The 26489-nt window shown below is 42.8% G+C and overlaps 1 protein-coding gene across 1 annotated transcript; it reads left to right on the top strand.

Moving 5' to 3' along the window:
- Positions 1–562: 562 nt before the first annotated feature.
- LOC307118855 (N-acetyllactosaminide beta-1,3-N-acetylglucosaminyltransferase 4-like) lies at positions 563–25143 on the top strand (the record flags this gene model as incomplete). The annotated part of the gene is made up of 4 exons (XM_079804686.1): positions 563–963; positions 5573–5756; positions 20173–20293; positions 23972–25143. 4 exons carry the CDS (start codon positions 563–565, stop codon positions 25141–25143), a joined length of 1878 nt encoding a protein of 625 aa, XP_079660812.1.
- Positions 25144–26489: the final 1346 nt, after the last annotated feature.

Genomic DNA, 26489 nt, shown 5'->3' with positions numbered 1-26489 from the left:
TGTGTGTGTGTGTGTGTGTGTGTGTGTGTGTGTGTGTGTGTGTGTGTGTGTGTGTGTGTGTGTGTGTGATTGTGTGTGTGTGAGTCCGGAAATCAGTCCACAGAGGGGCTTAATTTATCCCTATATTCTTCAACCTCATTGAGGTTTCAGACCACGAGCTCCAGAAAAACCTATTATATTTATTTTCACTTTATTTAAGTTAATGGGTGTGGCAAAAGTGCTTCAATTACATATAGGCATAACACCGTAACTTTTTATTTTGTGTGTATTTTTTTTTTACGTAACATTGGTTATTGCACAGTAGTAAACCTGAAGTTTCACGGCAATCTACAGTGCCACATACTGACGAAAATCCCATCCTGCCATTCTGCATAAACAGCATAGAATAGCTCACCTCATTCTCCACCACATCCATCAAGAGTGTGGACATGGAGGTAGGAACCACATCTTAGCAATATTACGACAACGGTATTGGATACCAAGAGCCAATGCAGCAGCAAGAAAAGTGATTTCAGAGTGCAACCTCTGCAGAAGACTGCATGCAAAGGCAGGAGAGCAGAAAATGGCGGATCTGCCACAAGACCGTCTGTTCCCTGATAAACCACCCTTCAACAACATGGGTGTAGATTATTTTGGACCTTTAGAGGTCAGAAGAGGACGTGCAAAGGTTATTCGCTATGTAGTGCTCTTCACATGTTTAACTGTCAGGGCAGTGCATATAGAAGTAGCCCATTCTCTTGACACTGATTCATGTATTAATGCTATGCAACGTTTTCAAGCCAGAAGAGGTCAAGTGTCAATTATTCGTTCCGACAATGGCACCAACTTTGTTGGGGCTGAACGAGAGCTGCGTGAGGCATTGGCAGAGCTGGATCAATCTCGTATCAATGAAGTCATGATGAGAAAGGGTGTGCAATGGATTTTTAACCCATCTGCACGGCGGAATCTGGGAGCGTCAAACCCGTACAGTGAGGAAAGTGCTGAGCTCTGTTGTGAAGCAACAGCTCCTAGAAGATGAAGGACTACACACTCTCTTATGCAAAGTTGAGAGCATCATCAATGGGAGACCTTTAACTACCAACACAAATCACCCCAATGACCTCAAGCCGCTGACACCGAATCATCTGCTCGCATTGAAAACACAGCCTAGTTTTCCACCTGGTGTGTTCGCTAAGGATGATGTCTACGCCCGCCGGCGCTGGAGACAAATACAGTATATGGCGGATCCGTTCTGGCGAAGGTGGACTCACGAATACCTACCGCTTCTGCAAGAACGGCAAAAATGGCTAGGCTTAAAGAGAAGTTTCAAGGTTGGAGATGTTGTCCTCGTCGCAGATTCGTTCCTGCCAAGAAATTCCTGGATGTTAGGCAGGATCATGAGGGTGATGCCCGACTCCAAAGGCATTGTCCGAAGTGCTGAAGTTCGGACGAAGACCAGCATCATTCAAAGACCCATAACTGAACTTTGTTTGTTGCAGGGAGAAGACTGAAGATAGAAGAGAAAGACTTGAATAGAATAGAAATTACCTGTTTTAATAGTCTGTGAGAAGTATTTAGTTGTTAATACTTACCAGTTAATGTTTACCTTTAAAATACTTTCCTGTGAAGAGAAGAAGATTCTTGCTAAAAGGAATTGAGACAGTGTTAAATGTAAGAGTGTAAATGACTTCAGTTTAAATTTAAGTTGATAATTGATATGATAGGTTAAGGCCTAGTCAATTAGGGACCGGGATATGTTGAAGCCATTTCTATGGACTTAATAATATTTTGAGTTTATTTAGTAAAATCTGAGAAATACCTGTGTTGCAAATGAAACGTAGAAATTGATATGTAAACAGTTAACCAGTGATCTAGTATAATGTGATTTGATTGGCTGTTAGATTTAGTATGGAAGAAATAGAACTCAGCGAAACAGTCAGAAGCCACTGGACTTTGGAGCAACACAGTCTTTTGACCTACACAGAACCACACAGTTAATTTGTAAGAAAAGTAAAGATCCTAAGTTTTTATTTTATTTATTTATCTTTTATGTTTTGAGATTCATAATTAAACTGTCAAACGAAGAACTTTGGATTCAAGACTTTTATTCACTGACGTTTTGTGTTGAGTACAAAAGAACTTTGAAGTCCAAAGCTAGTGAGTCAGCTTGTTGCACTCACAGTAATGTTCAAATGCACAGTTACCTGACAAATATTTTTTGAGTACTCCCTCCGGTGCGAGGAAGACCCGTTTAGATCTGCTCTGACGGGTAAAACATCTAGAGAATGCCCTCAAGTTAGGCCAAGAAGATTTGTTTGTAAGGGTACTGTCTAAACGCACAGTTACCTGACAAATATTTTTAAAGTAAACCTGACTCTCCATTTTCTTCCACCCCAGATAGGGGATTTCATCTTTATTTTTATTTCCTTTTAATTCCTATTATAACTGTTATACTATATATATTTTTATTTTATTCACTTATTATTTTAACTTCATTTCTGTGTAAAGCACTTTGAATTGCCACTGTGTATGAAATGTGTTATACAAATAAACTTGCCTTGCCTTGCCTTGCCTTGTGTGGTGCAAACAGCATTTCCGATACATTTCTGAACAGTGCCTGTTTGACACTTGGTTTGGTTTGTGTGCAGGGCCGTTTGAAGGAATTTGGGGGCCCCAAGCAAAAAAAAAGTTGCACTAACTGTTCGTTACAAGCAGCATTTGTCAGGCAGGTAAGTTAGCTAACATAAACATATTTTTGCTAGCCTACCTGCTGCAAAATTACACCATTTTTGTACAAGACAAGTAGAGCTATTTTATTCAGTGTAATTTATCACTTACCACTATCTTGTTTTTTCTTATCCTCCTCCTCCTTTCTCTCTTTTCTTTTCTGGCTTCCTGAAGCATAATTCCGCTTCATGATGACTGCTGAGGAGGTTTTGTATTTTGCCGGCTGCAGAGATCGCGTGGTTGGCTGGCTGCTGTCAGCGACTACTGAGAGGGGCCCCCTTAAGGGTAACAGTGTCATTGCACTTTACTGCATTGACTATCAAAGGGGCGCTCACACGGTTTGTCGTTGCATTTTATTCTTAACCCAGGCCAGCTCGGGGCCCCAAGCAATTGCTTGGTTTGCCTGCCTTGTCGCGACGGGCCTGTTTGTGTGAATGATCTGGAAGTTGGCTTGTTTTTGTTTTATTGGTCAGTCGTTGCATATTCTGCACGTATTCAGTCCACCTCTGGTCCCAGGAATATGTATTTACTTATCATATATCTGGATGAAAACAGTGGGAGATAATACATTTTCTCATATTATTATTATCTAGCAGTTCTTTTTTCCTGGATTGAAGTGAGGTTTAGGGTGGGGAGTGTAACTGTCGTAGGCCAGTAAGAGCTGTGAATGTAAACCTCACTCGTCTGGCCTCAAGAGGTGCGCTAGCAACTGACACTAGAGGCTGTGGTCTTTAGCGTCCTTGTTAGCACGCCCACCTCCCATGCCAGAAACCATATTCGGAATATTCTTTGACGTCTTATTGTATGCACAGCTTTTTTGGTGCTTAAAATTTTCCAACAAACAAAAAAAAAAAAACGTGTGTTGCAAATGTGCTGCTTTAGCACCCCTAGTGATGGTGTTAAGTGATGAGGAAGTGTAACTTACCATGTCATTTCTGATACATTTTTGAACAATCTGTTGCAAGGACTGTTTGATACTTGGTTTGGTTTGTATGAATGATATGGAAGTTTGCTTTTTTTTTTTTTTTTTGGTCAGTCGTTGCATTATATTTGTTATACATATATCTGGATGAAAACAGTGGGAGATATAATATTTTTTTTTCATATTATTATGATCTGGCAGTTATTTTTTCCATTCCTCTGCACTACTTTTCCATTGTTTTTCTATGTAAACGCATGGCTAGACAGACATGTTTGAACTAAACATAAGAATAACGTTTTTATTGTTTGTGATATTTCAAGATGACCACTTACTAGACCGAAGCACTTGGATTTAGGATACTTGATCGTACATTATTGTTTTTAGAAAAATCATGTAAAATGTGATTTGCTCCAAATTACATATTTGTGCTGAGTTTGGGCCTCAGAATAAAACTAGGATGTTTTTGATAGGCTTGATTAGCTGGCAATAACTGTTAGAGTAAACTAATGTCAGCATGTCTGCTTACTGCTGGAGCAAATAAAAATACATTTTACTGAGCATAATTTGTGGCTCAAATTATTATACAATCTAAAAAAAAAAGTTTATTTGTCGTAATCATAGAGGAACCACTTTTGGTGCTATATAGCACCATATCTTAACATGTTCTGTATATGGTAGTGGTGTTATATAGCACCTTAGTCAAAGAACCGGTGAAGACCCTCTGAAGAACCTCTAAAGCACCAAAATTGGTGTTATATAGCACTAAAAAAGGTTCCCCTATGATTACGAGCCAAGAACCATTTTTGGTGCCATATAGAACCTTTTTTGTATGATTTAAACACAAGAGTTCCCAAAATGAAGATGAATATCTCAACAGGTTGGCTTGTGTTATGTCCTTTATTCAGGATTATTGTGGGTGATATGAATATGGATGTTTCTGATGGTAGCTCTTTATTTTCCAATCATTTAATGCAGTTTTGCTCTGATAATGGTATGATTCTATCCAGTAAATTGCATTTACCTGATAAAAGCTACACTTACAGCAGTGAGGCGTGGCACACAACTTCATGGTTAGATCACTGCATCTGCACTCCTTAGAGGCCATGATGCGAATCAATGATGAATTTGTGCCTTTTTCTTTATCTATAAATCTGGGCAATTTACCTACTCTTTTGTCTGTGAATAAAGATATGCGTGTAGGGAAATAGACCGGTCTAACTTGACTTGACTGAGGAAGTATCCTGTGTTCAGTCTGACACATTGTTGAGTAACATCGACTTACCAAAAGCTGTGATATTAACTGTAAGAACCCGCAATATGGTATTGAGTTGTGTTCCTTATAAGATAATATTGTGGAGTCCCTTCTTGCCTCAAGCAGGCCTCTGTACAAGACCAAGATGTACAAAGCCAAGCCAGGCTGGAATGAATATGTTGAATAGCTTCACGGGAGACTTAAATAAATTTCTTATTATATATATGTTTCTTATTTGAATATAATATATATTTTAAATATGCCCTACGATTCATTAAGACAAATGAAAACACAACGAGGTCTGACTCACTAGCAAGAAAATGAATGTTATTTTAGAGGAGGTGGAGCTAAACACACAACATTTTCAGCAGGTTTTATGGCAGTCATACAAACAAACAAACAAAAAATCTGTGAGGATTTTGCGTTAAACAGTACCCTTGCAGACAAATCTTCCTGGACTGTCTCCTGGCTTAACTCTACCTCAGTGGTTTGGAAAAAAAAAAAAAATTATAAACAAGAACCATCTTCGGTCCTGTGTGTTCTGTGCTAGATTAACTTACAGCACTTGCATACTGTTGCCCTTGACTGTTCTAGTTGCTTCTATTGCTCTCATTTGTAAGTCGCTTTGGATAAAAGCGTCTGCTAAATGACTAAATGTAAATGTAAATGTTTGAGAGTGTCTTTGGTTGTAGTCAGGACTTGCTGCAGAGGGAGAAACCAAATGTCCTAAAAGACATCAGAAAATATCTTAAAGATACCAATGAGTGGGACGTCAATTTTCAGCAGCAGCTCACAGACCTCGAGAAGGCCAAGCTGGCTTTAGAAGAGAGGAGACTGGCACTGGAGGAGATGAGGTTTGCAAGGCCCTCCATTCTGGTGCCAAGATGATTCAGGGAATATTGTTGAATGTTGTTGAATCATGACTAATTGTATGTTTTAATCTCTTATGCAACATTAAATATTTTTTTTCAAGTATAGTTAGGAATGTCTTTTGCAAATCCGGGGAATAAACAACAAACAATAATAAAAAAACGGTTTAGATTCAATGGTTTGATATCCATGTGTTTGTTGAACCACTCAAAGACTAGGGCTCTATGAAACACTAGAGTAGAAGTATTCATATGTGTTTTACATTGAAATGGCTACTTGTAGTACTTTTCAAAATGTCCATATGCAGTGTACTTTTTCATTCCTTTATTTGTGTTCAGTCAATTATTTATTTATTGAATTATTCTAAATTAATTTAAGCAAACAAACCGTTAATAAAGAAATACACATAAAAACAACATTAAAGGGGCACTTCAGCGCTGGGAAGATGAATGTGTATTTAAACTGGGTCATTTATGTAGTAGAAATGTGAAATTATTTTTGAATTTGGTGCCTTCTAGACTGAGAAAAGACATGTATTTTTGTCTCATGTGGATGAAGGACAACAACTCCCAGAATGCACTTGTTTCGCTGCCCGCCCCCAGTGTCGTTTTGATCTTCATAATAATACAATCATTTTGTTCAGATAATAAACACTACAATTAAAAACTGAACGTATCTTTTCAGTAAAGTATGAGTGAGCCGAACAAAAGTCACAGGACAAACGCAGCAGGAGCACGAGAGGGAAGTAAGAGCTGAGAAGAGCTGAGGTAAGCGCGGCGGTCAATCTCAGCGTGTGTCCAGTCTGGCGCGTTTTCAGATCACATATGGAAGCTAAACTTTCAATTCAATTCAATTCAATTCAATTCAAATTTATTTGTATAGCGCTTTTCACAATACACATTGTTTCAAAGCAGCTTCACAGAAAGTGCATTTCATAAATGTACATTGAAAAATGTTAGAAAAGAGAATGTTAAAGAAAAAATGTTAGGATAAGTTAATCAATCATGTATTATTTTAGGCCATAACAACGCTGGCGTTGAGTCGTCTCTTCACAGGCGTCGAGTCGTCTCATCACAGGTGTCGGGGCATCTGAAGTCTCCATCAGAGGCTGGATACAAACTGGAGCTGACGAACTAGTTACCTCGGGATTAGTGTCCCGAGATAACAACAGAAAAGCAGATGGGAAATAATTAGCATAGCTGCTGTTCAGAATATTAATGCTGTTGGTGCGATTTAACTGTAGTATAAAACTTAATTATAATGTGAATGCTTGGCTAAAGAGATGCGTCTTTAATCTAGTTTTAAACTGGGACAGCGTGTCTGAACCTCGAACAATATCCGGAAGACTATTCCAGAGTTTAGGAGCTAAATGTGAAAAAGCCCTCCCTCCTTTAGTGGACTTAGATATCCTAGGAATGACCAGAAGCCTCGAGTTTAGTGATCTTAAAGAGCGCGATGGATTGTAGGGCGATAAAAGATCAGTTAAATACACTGGAGCTAACCCATTTAGGGCTTTATAGGTCAGTAGCAATACTTTGTAATTGATACGGAACTTAATAGGTAACCAGTGTAGGGATGATAAAATTGGTGTTATATGATCATATTTTCTTGACCTAGTAAGCACTCTAGCAGCTGCGTTTTGGACTAACTGCAGTTTGTTTATCGATGATGCAGGACAACCAGCTAATAAAGCATTACAGTAATCTAGTCTCGAGGTCATGAATGCATGAACTAACTTTTCTGCATCAGAAATAGATAGCATGTTACGTAGCTTGGCAATGTTCCCCTTCGAGGGAACTCGAACTGCGTCATCGTGACGACACTCTGGGGAACGCCCCTTCGCGTAAAGCGTCTGAAGAAACTGTAGAATCAGCCCAATCCGATTGGTGTTGCGTGATGACGTCGTATGTGACGGCATACCCGGAAGATACAAAGAGACGTCTGAACGAAACAGAGATAGCTTTTTTGCTCTTCAGCGTGAGCGCTCTGTTTGTTCAGTCTGAAGGTGTTGTTGCAGTGAAAGTAAGTGAAATATATTTACTATGGCGAGCGAGCGTTTCAGGCTGTGTGTGCACCCGTGTCCGCGCTATATTACGGGCACGGACACACATCAGCTTTGTGTGCAGTGTCTCGGCGTGCAGCACGCCCAAGCCGCTCTTGAGGGGGCGGCTTGCGGTGATTGTGAACTGCTGCCGCTGAGGGTGCTGCGCTCGCGGCTGGCCGTCTTTGAGGAGACCGGTCAGCCTCGTGAGCCCCGCGGTTCTGGGCCTGCGTCTGTTGAGGCAGCGCGGCGCCGTAGATCGTGGGGCTCACAGCGGGATCTGTCAAGAGGATATGGGACTGCTGAGGCATCCTCCCTATCCTCCTCTGACGATTCTGATATCCTCCCGCCCCGTGTGGAAGCCCGCGATGCGGCTTCTTCCCGCGGGGCGGAGGATCCGATTCTCAGGCTGTCTGATTCTGAGGAATCAGACAATTTGAGGATCGAGGTGGATGATGTGGGGCTTTCGCCACCCCACACACCCGCTATTGAGGAGCTAGTGGAGGTTTTAGTCCGCGCTGTGGCCAAACTGAGTTTGGATTGGCCACAAGAAATAGTGGACATCCAGCCACCATCTAAGCTGGATGAACGCTTTTTCAGGCGTCGGGTTCAACCTCCACGGCGGGGTCTTCCTTTTTTCCCCGATCTGCATAACGAGTTGTGTAGATCGTGGGAAAAACCCTTCTCAGCCCGTGTAGCTAATCCCCCAGTACTTGATTTTGCTAATGTGCTGGGGACGGCTGAGTTGGGGTATGCAGCGTTGCCACAGGTGGAAGAGGCGCTTGCGGGCCACCTCTCACCCGGGGCCGCTGCATCATTGAAGGCTCCGTCGCTGCCCACTAAACCTTGCCGCGACACGTCCAAGTTAGTCGGCAGGGCTTTTAGTGCGGCAGGTCGAGCTGCTGGTTGTCTGCACACCATGGCGGTCCTGCAGGCATACCAAGCCGACCTCCTCAAAGAACTGGATGAGGGCGAGGGACCATCTCCGGATGACTTCACTGAGCTCAGGAAGGCAACGGATTTGTCTCTCCGCATTACCAAAGAGACGGCTCGCGCTGTGGGCCGCTCTATGGCTGGAATGGTATGCGTTGAGAGGCATCTCTGGCTGACGCTGTCGGGAATCAAGGAGAGAGAGAAACATTTTCTCCTTGATGCTCCGATCTCGCCTTCTGGCCTCTTCGGCGGGGCAGTGGATACTGTCGTCGAGAGGTTTCAGGAGGCGAGGAAGCAGTCAGCCGCCTTCCAGAAGTTCTTCCCTCGCCGCTCGGGCTCTGCAGTTACAGCAGGCCCGGGTGGGCAGCCCGGACCCTCATCCAGCGCATCACACCGCGATGCGCAGAGGCAGAGTGTCGCCTCCCGCGCCCCTCCCGAGGGAGCTTGGCAAAAGAGACGGCGCTCTCGCAGGAAGCCTTCTCAGCCTAAGAGCGACCTGAGGGACGTTATCCAGGCTAAGAAGGCTCCCAAGCGGTCCTAGCTTCGGCAGGACCGCTGAGAGTCGTCCCCCACAGGGTGGAGCGATCGAGGTCGTTTCCACTCTGGGACTCTCGGGGAATCGTTGCTGCGCTCCCGCCGTCCAAGACGTTTCGGGCCGCATCGGTTCCCTGCGCGCGCGCACTGAACCAGTCGCCTCCATTAGGACTTGCGACAGTTCAGCAGCCGCGTGCGCCTCACGGACCTCTTCCCCGACGACACCCTGCCGGTCAGCCGCTTCAGGGCGTTGGGGTAGGGGCTCGAATAACACCCGAGGCTGGCCTCGAGAGGCTAGTTCCCTTAGTAGATTATCTCGGCGCATGGTCATGCCTTCCGAGTATATCTGCATGGGCCCTGCGTACTGTGGAACGGGGTTACAGACTGCAGTTCGGTTTCCCTCCCCCGAAATTCAACGGGGTGGTTCGAACTGTGGTCGGTCCCGAGCAGGTGCGGGTGATGGAGCAAGAAGTACGCTCTCTGCTGGTCAAGGAGGCTATAGAGTATATTCCTCCACCAGACAGGGAGTCCGGGTTCTACAGCCGGTACTTCATAGTTCCCAAGAAGGATGGGGGGTTGCGTCCAATTCTAGATCTCAGGCACCTGAACCGGTCTCTGAGGAGATACAGGTTCAGGATGCTCACAATTCCAGCCATCGTGACTCAGATCCAGTTCGAGGACTGGTTCGTCACGATAGATCTGAAGGACGCATACTTCCATATCTCCATCCTTCCAGCTCACAGGAAGTTCCTGCGGTTCGCTTTCGGGGGCAAAGCGTACCAGTATCGGGTTCTTCCGTTCGGCCTAGCTCTCTCCCCTCGCACCTTCACGAAGTGTATGGATGCAGCACTGGCTCCGTTGAGACTCCAGGGCATCCGTATACTCAATTATATCGACGACTGGCTGATTTTGGCTCAGTCGTACGATATGGCGGTTCGACATCGAGATGTCGTTCTAGCCCACATAAGGTGCTTGGGTCTCAGACTCAACACGAAGAAGAGCGTGTTGACGCCCTCCCAGAGGACCACGTTCCTGGGGGTTGTATGGAATTCGACTCTGATGCGGGCACAACTGTCCCCCGCACGCGTGGAGTCCATACTGGCGATGGTCTCGAGAGTGAAACTGGGCCGCAGCCTCACTGTGAAGCAGTTTCAGAGACTGCTGGGTCTCATGGCAGCAGCAGCCAACGTGATTCCGTTCGGTCTGCTCTACATGAGACCCCTCCAGTGGTGGCTGAGAACCAAGGGGTTTTCCCCCAGGGGGAATCCTTTCCGCATGATCAGGGTAACGCGCAGATGCCTTCGTTCCCTCGTCATGTGGAAGAAACCTTGGTTCCTGTCCCAGGGGCCAGTGTTGGGAGCGTCGTGTTGCCGGAAGTCCGTTTCAACAGACGCTTCCCTCACTGGTTGGGGCGCGGTCATGGAAGGCCGCTTTTCCAGGGGTCTGTGGGGGACCCGGCATTCTTCCTGGCATATCAATTGCCTGGAAATGCTGGCGGTCTTCAAGGCTCTGAGGAGCTTTCTCCCGGACCTCCGCGGCCACCATGTCCTGATACGATCCGACAACATGTCGGCGGTATCGTATCTGAACCACCAGGGGGGCCTGAGGTCGCGCCCTCTTTGCAGACTGGCGCATCAGGTCCTTCTGTGGTCCCAGGGGAAGTTGTCATCCCTCAAGGCGATGTACATTCCCGGGGACCAAAATCAGGGAGCAGACATCCTGTCGAGGCAGGGGCTGAGGCCCGGGGAATGGCGGCTCCACCCCGAGGTGGTGGAGGCTATGTGCGAGCGGCTGGGCCCGGTGGAAGTGGATCTATTTGCGTCTCGAGAGACGTCCCACTGCCCGCTGTGGTTCTCCCTCACTCATCCGGCCCCTCTGGGGCTGGATGCCATGGCACAGACGTGGCCGAGGCTGCGTCTGTACGCTTTTCCCCCGATTGCTCTGCTCCCGGGAGTTCTGGAACGTGTCCGCCGGGAGGGCGTCAGCCTTCTCTTAGTAGCACCCCGGTGGCCCACTCGAGTATGGTTCTCCGACATCATCGACCTGCTGGACGGTCCCCCATGGCAGGTCCCTCTGAGGAGGGACCTGCTGTCTCAGGCCAGGGGTACGATTTTCTACCCCCGGCCAGAGGTATGGGATCTCTGGGTATGGCCCCTGAGGGGGCTCAGTTCCTAGCAGAGGGCCTGTCGGCAGGTGTTGTGGAGACCCTACTCAGTTCCAGAGCTCCATCCACCAGGAGGTTGTACAGCCTAAAGTGGAATGTATTTTCCACTTGGTGTAGAGAGCGGGAGGTGAACCCAGTTAACTGCCCAGTGGCTTCAGTGCTGGAGTTCCTTCAAGACCGCTTCTCCGCCGGTCTTTCCCCGTCCACACTTAAGGTGTATGTGGCTGCCATTGGGGCTTTCCACGCACCTTTAGGTGATGCGACGTTGGGAAGGCACCATCTGGTTGTACGTTTCCTCCGTGGGGCTCGGAGGATGAGGCCTGCGGCTCATTCCAGGGTCCCAACCTGGGACCTGGCAGTGGTGCTCGAGGGTTTGGCTGAGGCCCCCTTTGAGCCGCTGGAGTCGGCTGAGGCGAGAATACTGACCTTCAAGGTGGCTTTTCTCCTTGCCATCACTTCTCTGAGGAGAGTGGGGGACCTCCAGGCCTTGGCGGTCACGCCGACTTGCCTGGAGTTTGCCCCTGGCATGGTTAAAGCCATCTTGCATCCCAGCCAGGGCTACGTGCCCAAGGTGCCATCTAGCAGGGCAAGGTCAGTGGTTCTCCAGGCATTCCATCCTCCACCTCACGTGACGGCGGAAGAGAGCAGACTTCACCTCCTCTGCCCCGTGCGGGCATTGAGGATTTATCTGGAGAAGTCTGCTCAGTGGAGAAAGTCAGACCAGCTGTTGGTGTGTTTTGGTTCACCCAAGAAAGGGCTGCCTGCGTCAAAGCAGACGATTAGTAACTGGATTGTCCAGGCTATAGCCATGGCTTATCGGGTGCGCAACCTGCCTTCACCCTTAGCCGTGAGGGCCCATTCTACCAGGAGCATGGCCTCCTCGGTAGCCCTCCTTTCTGGGGCCTCTATGCTAGACATCTGCGAGGCAGCTGGGTGGGCCACTCCTCACACCTTCATTCGTTTTTATAGTCTGCATCTCCCTGAGACGCCTGGCGCGAGAGTGCTCGTCCCCTAGTTGTGCCTGGTTCCAGCTTCACACTGGGGTTGGTATGATTGGTGCGGGATAGTTGGTACTCGTTCCCCAGAGTGTCGTCACGATGACGCAGTTCGAGTTCCCTCGAAGGGGAACGTCTCGGGTTATGACTATAACCCTTGTTCCCCGAGAAGGGGAACGAGACACTGCGTCTCGTGTCCACCCAATCATCAGAGCGCTCGCTTCATCGCAAAGAACGCTATCTCTGTTTCGTTCAGACGTCTCTTTGTATCTTCCGGGTATGCCGTCACATACGACGTCATCACGCAACACCAATCGGATTGGGCTGATTCTACAGTTTCTTCAGACGCTTTACGCGAAGGGGCGTTCCCCAGAGTGTCGTCACGATGACGCAGTGTCTCGTTCCCCTTCTCGGGGAACAAGGGTTATAGTCATAACCCGAGACGTTTCTAAGGTGGAAAAATGCCGTTTTTGTAACATATGAAATATGACTTTCGAAAGATAAGTTGCGGTCTAATATAACACCCAGGTCTCTTACTGTAGTGGATAAAGCGACAGGACATCCTTCCAAGTTAAAGTTGTATTGTGAGAGGTTTTGTGGGCAATTTTTTGGACCAATAAGTAACACCTCCGTTTTATCTGAATTTAATAGCAGAAAATTACACGTCATCCAGTGTTTAATATCATCAACACACGCTGTCAGTTTAGATAATTTAGCGTTTTCATCTGGTCGTGATGAAATATATAATTGAGTGTCATCAGCATAACAGTGGAAATTAATTCCATGTTTTCTTATAATATTACCAAGTGGCAGCATATATATTGAGAATAGCAGAGGGCCTAGCACGGATCCTTGCGGCACCCCATAGTCTACTGATGTTATCTTTGATTTTTCCCCATTTAGACAGACAAAATGGTAGCGGTCTGATAAATACGATCTAAACCAGTTTAATGCCTGTCCCTGAACACCAGTGTAATTTTGAAGTCGATCTAATAGTATTTTATGATCTATAGTATCGAACGCAGCACTAAGGTCAAGTAGAACTAGTATTGAGATACAGCCTTGGTCAGAAGCTAGAAGTAAATCATTTGTGATTTTAACGAGTGCAGTTTCTGTGCTATGATGCTGCCTGAATCCTGATTGAAATTTTTCATAGATATCATTTTCTTGCAAGAAAGAGCACAATTGAGCGGACACAACTTTTTCTAGTATTTTAGACATGAATGGAAGATTTGATATTGGTCTGTAATTTGCTAGGTTATTATGATCTAATTGTGGCTTCTTAATGAGAGGCTTTATGACTGCCAACTTGAATATTCTTGGAACATGACCTAAAGATAAAGACGAGTTAATAATATTGAGAAGAGGCTCTTCCACTACAGGTAACAACTCTTTCAGTAGTTTAGTGGGTATTGGATCTAATAAACATGTTGTTGGTTTAGATGCAATGATAAGTTTATTTAGCTCTTCCTGTCCTATGGTTGTAAAGCGGTGTAGTAGTTCTTGAGGGGCGATAATTGCGGTTGAATCATAAGACATCATTAATGATTGTACATTTACAATTTTGTTTCTGATGCTTTCTATTTTGTCAGCGAAGAAGTTCATAAAATCATTACTACTAAACTGTAACGGAATATTTTGTTCAGGCGATGCTTGTTTATTTGTTAGTCTAGCCACAGTGTTAAATAAAAACCTTGGGTTATTTTGGTTATTTTCTATTAGTTTGCGGAGATGCTCAGCCCTGGCTGCTTTTAGGGCCTTTTTATAACGTGACATACTTTCTTTCCATGCGATTCTAAAGACCTCTAAATTAGTATGTTTCCATTTACGCTCTAAGTTACGAGTTTCTCTCTTGATAACATGTGTAGCACTGTTGTACCATGGTGCTTTAGTTTTCTCTCTAACCTTTTTTAATCTAATTGGTGCTACAATTTCTAATGTACTAGAGAAAATGGTGCTCATACTGCTAGTCATTTCCTCTAGTTCATCTGTTTGTTTGGGTTCACTTAGCAGCTGAGCCAGATCAGGTAAGGTATTTGAGAATCTATCTATAGTGGTTGGAAGGATTGTTCTGCCTGGTCGATAACGTGGCGCAACATGACAGATTTCAGCAGTACGCAGTATGCAAGTTACCATGTAATGGTCAGTGACATCATCACTTTGTGGTATAATATCTATATCGGTTGGGTTGGTTCCATGTGATATAATTAAATCTAGTGTGTGATTAAGACGATGAGTGGGACCAGTGACGTTTTGCTTGACCCCAAAGGAATTTAATAGATCTGTAAACGCAGCCCCTAACGCGTCATTTGTGTTATCTACGTGTATGTTAAAATCTCCAACAATTAATGCTTTATCGACGTTGACCAATAGATCTGAGAGAAAGTCTGCAAACTCTTTTAGGAAAGCAGCATAGGGCCCTGGAGGTCTATATACAGTAGCTAAGGCTAGAGATAATACAGATTTCTTTCTTACATCTAATAGCGTGACATTTAGCACTAGTACTTCAAATTGAATCATATCCTGGTGGAGTAGACTCATTTAGACCGAAATAATCATTTGGCTTAAGCCAGGTTTCAGTAAGGCAAAGTACATCGAAACTATTATCTGTGACCATTTCATTTACAATAACCGCCTTAGGTGTGAGCGATCTAATGTTTAGAAGACCTAGTTTTAGAAATTGTTTTTGTTCACTAATATTGAGATTTTCTGGTTTAATCACAATTAGATTTTTCCTAGATCCTACAGTAGATTTAATGTTTGACCTCACTAAACGAGGAATAGACACAGTTTCTATATAATGTTCTACATTGGTACTTATGTCAATTAAGTTAGTACAAAATTGGTTTTGTTCACTAATATTGAGATTTTCTGGTTTAATCACAATTAGATTTTTCCTAGATCTTACAGTAGATGTAATGTTTGACCTCACTAAACGAGGAATAGACACAGTTTCTATATAATGTTCTACACAGTTATGTTCAGACACAGTTTCTATATAATGTTCTACATTGGTACTTATGTCAATTAAGTTAGGACAGCAAATACTGTTATTTGGACTTTGACTTACTAGTCATATGATGGTGTGCAGCGCTCTGGAGATGTTGTCCGACAGAAGAGCCGCTCCGATTCTGCTGGGGTGAAGGCCATCAGGACGGAAGAGCCTAGGTCGCTCCCAAAACAGATTCCAATTATTTACAAAGAGCAGCTTCTGTTCATTACACCATGACATTAACCATTCATTTAGAGCAAATAATCTACTGAACTTTTCATGTCCTAGTCGGTACGTGGGAAGCGGTCCGGACACGATGATCGCTGCTTCAGGCGATGTTCTGCGCACCGTCTCGATCAGGCTCCTGTAGTCCCTCTTCAGAACCTCCGTCTGTCGCAGCCTGGTGTCGTTCGTCCCCGCGTGCAGCACGACAGCTCCGATGCGCTCGTCACCGTTCAGGATCTCGGGAACCTGCGCAGCGACATCGAGAACTCGAGCACCAGGAAAGCAGTGAGTGATAACCTTGCCTTTACCTGAGGTAGCGTGGACATGCCGGACGATGGAAGTACCGATGACCACAGCGTCGCGTTCCGTCTCGCGAAGAGGGGAGAAGCGGTTCCGGGTGGAGATCTCGAAGACCGGGAGGGGCGGAGAGGTCCTAGCTCTGGTCCTGGCTCGCGTCTTCTGCTGTGGAAACACCCAGGGTCCATGGCGCTGTGTCGGTGCCGGAGTGAACGAAACCAGGGATGATGATCGCGTCCTGGGTGCTTGGGTCCTGTGCAGAGAAACACGCGGAGTAGACGAGGTCGGAGTCAAAATGTTAGTATCCACTGACTTGTGCGCATCGGCGCGTGATGTTTCAAGCGCCGTTCGCCGCTCTCTCAGCACAGCTTGTCTGTCTAGAAGGCCGCGAATCTGACTCGCCAACGACTCCAACTCCAACTGCACCGAATGCAGCTCGAACGTGTCCTCACCTGCACTCAAAGGTAACATTAGACACACATCCGAGTTATTCGCCATTGTAGCAGAAGTGCTACGATGGCGAATTGTAGCTATCAGTGTTTACCGAGTGTAACGTTAAACAAGTTACCACGCGTGCAAGGCTAGCGGGCTACCGGTGTAAACAAGTTACCACGCGTGCAAGGCTAGCGGGCTACGGCTAGTAGCGGAAGTTCGGATATAAGTAGCGATATCAAAGCAATCCGATTGTTTTTTATAGAGAATCGTATCGGAGATATGTTCACACGCTGTAAATAATAGAAAGTATTCGTTTGTAAGCGAGTATTAAGAAGAAAATCAAGGATTATGAATCAATTTGACGGAGCTCAAACACAAACAACGCGCTCACAACCCGCGCGTGCGCCGTCCGTCACGGCGATGAGGAATTCATAGGAATTCATTGAAAAGTTGAAACACTCCCTTTGCTACGTTATGAAGTGCCGAGCTGAGTGCATTTACATTCTGTGCGTGAGATCTCTTCCCTGTGGGCGGGTTGATAACATGCGCAACAGCTCCCTCTACTGGCTGTAGTCTTTAGCCTCTGGACAAAAAATCCTCCAATGACGCAAAATGACGATATTTGTGTCATCGGAGGATTTTTTTCAGATATCGTCTCAGTCTCGTCTCAGGGGAATATGAGGGGGGAAAGTACCATAATTCAAATATACTACGGGGTTTCTACTGATACAAAGCCTAATGCTAAATCACTGAAGTGACCCTTTAAAGTCACATTGGACCGGAGTAAAGTTTAGGTGCAATTCGCCTGTTGTCCTGCAGGTGACCTCATCGCTCTTTCTCCTTACGATGCACTTAGGGTTACTTCAGAGTAGAGGTCTTCATGGGTCCAAAAAAGTGCATCTGTCCATCATATAATCAATCGATGGGTTTGTGTAAGAAAAATATCCATATTTAAAACTTTATCAAGTAAACTTTCGGCCTCTGCCTTCTGTGGAAAAGTGTTGAATGTTGAAAGTAAAACTCAAGATGCGTTCGTGACGTCATGACGAGCGGACCTGGTCGCGTTAGTCATTCGATCGGCAGGGGAACTTTCAACATTTCTCCATAAATTGAACAGGGAAGGCGGTCGGCTGAAAGTTTACTTGATAAAGTTTTAAATATTGATATTTTTCTTACACAAACGCGTTAATTCGCTTCAGAAGGCCTTTATTAACACCCCAGAGCTGCGTGGAGCAGTTATATGATGGCAGATGCACTTTTTATGGACTTCAAAAACAGAACAACTATAAATTCCACTTCTAATGCTTGGATTAGACTGGACTTTTGTAATATAGATTTTATTCGTCTGAAAGAAGAATGTCATATACACCTAGGACGACTTGAGGGTGAGTAAATTATGGGCTACTTTTCATTTTTGGGTGAACTAACCCTTTAAGAAACTTTAAAGGGGTGATGAATTGAGAAATCATCTTTCCTTTGAGCCTTTGGTATATAATAGTTCATTGTGATATAAGAATATCCTGTAAGTTTCAGAGCTGAAAACGCCCTTGTTAGTCAAAGAAAAGCTTTTATAGACACCAGGCCCAGCAAACGAGAGATCTCAGAATATGTCGACCACTGACGTAGTAGGACGCAGAAGCTCCGCCTCCAGCCCCGCCCACCGACTCGTGGGTCTAAACGGGTCGAGCGATACACATGCCGGTTCCAGCTCACATGCGCAAGACATTGCGTTTGTCCGCTTCATTTCACCGCGGAATCGATTGTAAACAAGACACACAAGACACACAGACATATTGAGATTAAAACACAATGCTGTGCTTCTATATTGGATCCGACAGGAACGCTGCAACACACTCATGTGAGTAAACATGTTTTTTTATATGTGTTAGTATTGCATTGTTACAGATCGTTTGATAGGATTCCCATCTCAGTCCCTGCATCTCCTGCCAGCTGTGTTCCTGGTCGTCTGTTTATCATTACAACAATATACAAAAAAAGCTTATCTATTATTTCGTAAATCTTTTTTTTTTTTACAGGAAATCCTGCAGCTCATTAATAAATTAAAGTGCTATCCATTTTGTCTAGTTAAAAGGTATTGTGTCGTTTTCCTTGCTTTACCTGAGGCAAAAAAGCCATGTGATGTTGACTTTGAAACAGAGTTGAATTATAAATTCTATAAAATGAGTAGATTTTCACGTCAATACATGTTTATTTTAATGCGAACAATGCACTGTCACTTTAATTCAGCGCATCCAGCACAGCAAAAAATAGACTCTGTACGGAATAAGCCAAAGTCCCAAAAAGTCATCGTGTTCCTTTAATGTTATTCTTACGTTGGTTGGTACGTTGTGCTTTGTTCCTGTCTGATTCCTTCGTTTATTAAACCCGTCTATTGTTTGGAAGTCCGATCCTGTTTCATCCCTGCCGCACTACACCAACCCGTAACAATAATTAGTCACATTTCCAAATATTTACTACTTCTTGTTGTTTTGATGCCTTACAAAGGAATGCTGATGAAAAGGAGGCATCAGAGTTCATCTTTGCTGGGATTATGCAAAAATGTGTCTGCTACGCCCCTGAAAGGCTTGGGGGCATTGCTAGTGGTGGAAACTCCTGAGTTTAGAGTATTCAGAGTATTTCATTCTTTCTTCTACCTTCTCTCTTTCAGTAGTACTGTCCCATTTCTGTCTTTATTGGCGAGTTTCCATTTGTATCTACTTCCGTTTTGCCGATGCAGGTTTTTCCAGGCTCTTCTCCTGGCATTTGTGTCATAGATTCAGATGGAATTGTCAATGAAAAGTCAATGTGAGATTTCCTGTTGAAACTGTGGGGGCATAAATAAATACATTTGCATGTAAACTGAAGGATGTTTTTTACTTTGATTGACTTTTTGATACAAAATCATATCAATTGCAGCTATACATGGTCTCTGATTGAAAGGAATAAATTAAAGAGACAATTGGCATAGAATCCTGCTGTACATAAAGCAAGATTGATTTGATAGTGTTTCTATGTTGATAAATAAGTTAAGTTGAACAAATATTGATCTAGATCTGTTTTTCATCGTTGAAATAACATTTCAGGGTGCAAACCTGATGAAAAATCAATGTTAAATTTCAACATTGATTCAGTGATATTTTATTTGATGCATTAACATTGATTCAACGTTGATTCAGTGTTGGTCTGCTATCTTGGATAGCAATGTCAGATTTAATGTGATAGGCAATATTAGACAATATATGATGATGAGTAAATTATATTTAGCAGTATAAACAACAAGGAATGATATCAAATAGAGATTGAAAAGCAAAGCTGCATACGGAGCTCCAGACGCAAACACACAGCAGCGGGGCAGACAGGAGGCCTTATGCTGCCTATTGGACATTTCCCAATTCCCACTTCTGAAGTTGTGATTATGAGCTCATTGCATTCAAATTTGTACTTGAGGGGGCATTAATGTCCAATTTTTTACCTATGATACGATAATTCCGATAGCATGCATAAAAATGCTTTGGTGGACACACAGCCCCAATGAGGAAGGTTTGGCCCGATGGTGGAAAAGCGGCTAATCCTGAATGTTTGCCCTGTAAGCTGATGTTGTCTTGTGCTATTATTTAGTGCACTCTACTTTTGTTGATGAGTTTCAACATTCCTTAAGTCTGTTTTATGGTGCAAACTTTTAACACCTTCTACCTTGTTTTAATTATTCTCAGGTTAGGTAAAGCAAGTAAAATCTGCCCCAACTAGAAAGACTAGACACCAGAGGCTTTTTAGCAGGCGTGTTTCTTGGTATAATTCTTTTATAGAAAGCTACTGCATTCCACATTCATGAGATGTCATCCACTGTACAACCCCTCTCAAATATAAAGCCCTTGTCTTCTGTCTCTGGATTCTTCTCCTTTGCTGACGTTCTCGTCCTGTCTGAAGGTACGCTACTTCCATTTCTTTTTCATCAATGCTCCACTGTAAAATCTGTAGAATCATGATTCTAACTGACACTTTTTAGTTAACTTTACTTAGTGTCTTAACTTAATTGTAAAAATCTAGTAATCTGTACTATGCGCATACTATTCCTTGTTTACTCAGAAAAACCAAGTTAAGATTAATTGATTGGTTTGAGTGCCATTTTGTCAAGCAAAAAACAAAACAAAATAACCTCACCATTATGGTGATAAGTCAAGTCAAGTCAAGTCAACTTTATTTATATAGCGCTTTTAACAATGTAGATTGTTTCAAAGCAGCTTTACAGTGTTAAACAGGAAAATAATGCAGCATAATTTTATTCAGCTGTATAGCCATTCTGGAAAAAACGCTGATGTCCTCAGTTCATTTCAATGACGATATTTGCGTCAATCAATAATTCGATCAGTAATTTAGTTTAAATGGTTAATTTAGTTTATTAATTAGATTTATTTCAATGTTTAGTTGAAAAATTGAGTGTCCCCAACTGAGCACGCCAAGCCAGAGGCAACAGTGGCAAGGAAACCAAAACCCCATTAGGTGACCTAATGGAGAAAAATAAACCTTGGGAGAAACCAGGCTCAGTCGGGGTGCCAGTTCTCCTCTGGCCAATTAACAAACAGCGTATTATTATTATTATTCTGGCAGCTTTACAGCTCAGAGGTCATAATAGATCGGAATATTCGAGGGACCGGGGGCAACATGCTGGAGACGGGTTTATTGAGGATGATGTTGATTAAATAATTATTAAAGTGCAATATTCGAATGATCAGAGGCAACACGCTGGAGACGGGTTTATTGAGGATGACATATCGATTTAAGTATTATTTAATTGTAATATTCGAACAATCTGAGTCAACACGCCGGAGACGGGTTTATTGAGATGCTGTGTCGATGAGGCAGTTGCAGGGGGAGTCTAATCACGGTCTCCCAGACACTTCGGGGTCCTGTGTTGGTCTTCTCTGGGCGCAGGTCCACCATCTGAACTGGATACGGCCCGGATCCAGCTGACTGCAGTAAACCTCGGGATAAAACGGAGAGACTATCATTAGCGTAGATGCCATTCTTCTGATGATGTAACGAGTACATCAGGTGTTATGGGAAGTGTTCCCGGTTCCGGCTGACCTAGTTAATGCAGCCTAACAATCATTTCATTGAAAAAGTGTTTTATGTGTATGCCACAGTAAAGAGATGTGTTTTTAGTCTAGATTTAAACTGACAGAGTGTGTCTGCTTCCCGAACAATGTTAGGAAGACTGTTCCAGAGTTTTGGAGCTAAATAGGAAAAGGATCGACCGTCTGCAGTTGATTTGGATATTCTAGGTATTATCAACTGGCCAGAATTTTGAGACCGCAGTAGACGTGATGGAGTATAATATGTTAAGAGCTCGCTCAAGTATTGGGGAGCTAAACCATTTAGTGCTTTGTAAGTAATAAGTAAGATTTTAAAATGTATGCGATGTTTAATAGGCAGCCAGTGCAGTGTTGACAGAACTGGGCTAATATGGTCATACTTCCTGGTTCTAGTAAGAACTCGAGCTGCTGCGTTTTGGACCAGCTGGAGTTTATTTATTAAGCGAGCAGGGCAACCACCCAGTAGAGCATTACAATAATCTAGCCTTGAGGTCATGAACGCATGAACTAACTGTTCAGCATTTTGCATTGAGAGCATGTGCCGTAATTTAGATATATTTTTAAGATGGTAGAAAGCAGTTTTACAGATGCTAGAAACGTGGCTTTCAAACGAAAGATTGGTATCAAAGAGCACACCTAGGTTCCTCACTGACAACGAGGACTTGACAGAACAGCCATCAAGTGTTAGACAGTATTCTAGGCTACTACTTGTGGAGCTTTTTTTTACGGCCTTTCTGTATGTGGTCATGTGCTCTTTCCACGAAGTACGAAATACCTCTAATTTTGTTTTCTTCCAGCTGCGCTCCATTTTTCTGGCTGCTGTTTTAAGGGCCCGGGTGTGCTCGTTGTACCACGGCGTTGGACTATTTTCTTTAATCTTCTTTAAGCGCAGAGGAGCAACTGTGTCTAAAGTACTGGAAAAGAGAGAGTCAATAGTTTCTGTTGCAACATCGAGTTCTTCTATACTATCTGGGATGCTGAGCAGATGATACTGATGAGGAAGATTATTTAAAAAGCAATCTTTAGTAGCGGCAGTGATTGTCCTGTCATTTTTGAAGCGAGGGGGCGGCTTTGCAACCTTAGCTAAATTAAGTATACATGATACTAAGTAATGATCTGAGATGTCATCGCTCTGCTGCAGAATTTCAACGGTATCAACATTTATTCCATGTGACAATATTCGGTCTAAAGTATGATTATGGCGATGAGTGGCTCCTGACACGTGTTGCCTAACTCCAAAAGAGTTTAGTGTGTCTTTAAATGCTAAACCCATTATGTCTTTTCCGTTGTCTACATGGATATTAAAATCACCAACAATTAGTACTTTATCTACGGCCAGTACTAACTCTGATAGAAAATCAGCAAATTCTTTGATAAAGTCTGTATTATAAGTGTTAACTTTGGTTTGGCACGTGGAACATTTATATTAATTATATTTATTAAACTCTCTTTCTGATGCAGTAATGCAACAAGAAATCACAGTTATTTGGTTTCAAAGGAAGAGAAGTACTAAATAGGTTGTTTTTAAAAGTTGACCTAGCTTCTGACTGAATATTTACTATAATAAGTTTAGTCAGAAATTAAGATCATCTTTTAAAATGAACCTATGTAATATTTCCCTTTATGTCATATAATGATTGTTTACAATTACTTAAACACCTGTGGAACTTTTAATTTGGTTGACATAATCCCTCTATATTTATAACAATAACTTGCCGTTGACCATGCTTGAGTCACACACAGACTTCAACATTCATCATGCAAAACACAACAATGGTAACATCTATGGTAGCTATACTAAGTCAAGAGTAAACCTAAATTAAAAGATCAAGTACTCTCTACAGTTCTTTTTTAGTTACTAGAACTCTTGTGTTAGTGAACTATACCAACTAAGCATTTGTTAGCACAACACACTATTCCTATTTCACTTTACTTGAAGGCAATCGGTTTGCATGCTTTTTTGAAGTAAGTCTAACTAATATACACTTAAAATGCCTTGGCAATAAGTATGTTTCTTTATTATTTGATTAAATACTTTTCTTAGTAAAATACTGAATACAGTGGGTGTCCTTTTACTTAATGAACCACTCTCTTAATAAAACAATGAATGCAGTCGTGATGTCTTTTTACTTAATAAAACACTTTCTTTGGTTCCCATACAATAGTGTTATCCATAGAGCAAAATAGTACAATTGCATATTTTACTCAACAATCCACAGGCTTGCATGCATTCAAAGAGTTCAGAGAGACTGGTATACCCCTTAGTTCCTTCCTCGTTCTCTCAGGTTTAAAGGCATTTGAATGTGTGTCAAAGATTATCCATCTTTTAACAAAAATGTAAATTCTGATGTTGTTTTTTCAAATGTGACTTCTGCAGAACACAAAAGAAGTTTCTTGGACAGCATCAAATAAAGCCTGAAAAAAGGTAGGCTATAGGATATAAACTATTTATAGAGGATATAAAGGCTATTTTGTGTTGATACTTTTTAATTGTTTCTCTGTTCTTGCTCAGGTGTGAAGATGAGAAAGATGAGAAAGAAATGCATTATGACAATAGTGTTTATTCTCACAGGTATTGTGTGCCTGTTCATTATCATGAATAAAGGGGACACTAAAGATGATGTGACATCCAATAGCGAAGACACATATGAGATGGTTCGTCGTCAAATTGAGTTGCCCAGATCCAAAACTCTCCAGCCTTTGTCTTCACGCTGTCAGCAGAGTATGTCTGCTTCTAATGTGGCTGGATTTTCTACTCTGCCAGGTCATATCCAAGATTTCCTGCTTTACCAACACTGTAGGAAATTTCCCATGCTTCTCGACGTGCCTAATAAGTGTGGCGGACCCCTGAACTCTGCAGATGTCTTCCTTCTGCTGGTCATCAAGAGTTCTCCAGAGAACTATGATCGACGAGAAGTCCTGCGGAAAACATGGGCTAAGGAAAGACTGCACAAAGGTGTGTGGATCCGTAGAGTCTTCATAATAGGAACAACTAAAACTAGCTTCGAGAAGCGCAGGTTGAATAAGCTATTGAAGTTGGAGAGCAATGAGAACAAGGACATTTTACAGTGGGACTTCAACGATTCATTCTTTAACCTCACACTGAAGCAGATCCTTTTCTTAGAGTGGATGGAAAGATGGTGCCCACACGCTAGATTTCTCTTAAACGGGGACGATGACATCTTCGCCAATACGTTTAACATGGTTGAGTATCTTCAAGGTCAAGAGGACAATGATGGAAGTAAACATCTCTTTACCGGCCACCTCATCCAGAACGTAGGGCCTATTAGACACCCTTCAAGTAAATACTTTGTCCCGGTGCAGGTTCAGGAGTCTAACAGATATCCTCCGTACTGTGGTGGAGGAGGTTTTCTTCTCTCCGGCTTCACATCCAGAACTATCTATAACATGTCTCACTCTATCATTCTACTGCCCATTGATGATGTTTACATGGGAATGTGTTTGGAAAAGGCTGGCCTCAAACCTACATCCCACATTGGTGTAAGAACTGCTGGTCTGTATGTCCCAGCTGGGAATGTCGACAAATTTCACCCTTGCTATTACAGAGAAATCATATTAGTCCACAGATTTCTGCCACATATGATTTTTGTGATGTGGAATGAAATGCAAGACCCCCTTTTGCAATGTGGAAAGACAAATTCCTCTCTTCAGGAAAGCCCATAAACAAAAGAGCAGGGTGTGTGAAACATAATAGTTTGCTGGAATTTATGTGACAGGGGCCAACATGGGTCCCATATGGGCCAAAGTGGGCCACATAAAGAACCCTTATGGGGCCCAAATGGGTGATAACACTGAACCCACAAACGGCCCATCTATGGGGTTTTTTTGTGGGACCCCAGTGGGTGAGAACTGGGCCCCATCTAAATTTTTTTTTTTTATTACTGTAGGTGCAATTAATGTGCTGATTTGCAAACCCTGCCAACTCTATGTGATGTTTTAATAAACCTGTACCTGACCTAATATGATGTAAAATGTTGTTTTTGGCAATTTTGGTTTCCTTGCCACTGTTGCCTCTGGCTTGGCGTGCTCAGTTGGGGACACTAAATTTTTCAACTAAACATCGAAATAAATCTAATTATTAAACTAAATGAACCATTTAAACTAAATTACCGATCTAATTACTGATCACACTGTCACTGTATGATAATTGAAATGAACTGATGACATCAGCGTTTTCTCCAGAATGGCTATACAGCTGAATTAAATTATGCTGCATTATTTTCCTGTTTAACACTGTAAAGCTGCTTTGAAACAATGTACATTGTTAAAAGCGCTATATAAATAAAGTTGACTTGACTTGACTTGACTTGACTTAAAATGACATGAAAAAATATTTCTACTGTGAAGAAAATGACATTCAACTAAGAATTTGTAAATCAACTTTTTATTGATCATAAGAAAAAATAAAATAAAAAATGTAATCAAACAGGACATTCTTCAGTCCATCACTCCTGGGCAAACCCATCAGCTTCATATCTAAAGAACAGTAATGAAAGAAAAGACAGAAAAGGCATTTCTTTTAAAATACTATCAAAACAATAACATCTCTTAAAGAGCATACATGATTATGATCACGCCATGGCAGAACGTTATATTTCTGTCCAAATGACTAAACTGACACTTAAAGGGATATTAGATTAGATTAGATTAGATTCAACTTTATTGTCATTACACAAGTACAAGTACAAGGCAACGAAATGCAGTTTAGGTCTAACCAGAAGTGCAATAGCAGCAAGTGCAGGATATATACAATGGTTGCGTAAGTGCAGGACATAAAAATGTTCTGAATATATATAAATATGTATAAGTAGAGAGATGGTTATTACTATAAGTAGAACTGAATTTACAGATGAATATATACAGTGAATAAATATACAGATGGCTATTACTATAAACAGAATTTACAGGTGAATATGTACTATGAATAAATATACAGATGGCTATTACTATAAACAGAATTTACAGGTGACTATGTACTATGAATAAATATACAGACGGTTATTACTTGA

The sequence above is a fragment of the Gobio gobio genome, assembly GCF_949357685.1.
Source record: "Gobio gobio genome assembly, chromosome: 2".
In the NCBI taxonomy this organism is placed as follows: domain Eukaryota; kingdom Metazoa; phylum Chordata; class Actinopteri; order Cypriniformes; family Gobionidae; genus Gobio; species Gobio gobio.
The sequence above is the reverse complement of the archived record's forward strand: the minus strand, read 5'-3'. Positions and strand labels throughout refer to the sequence as shown.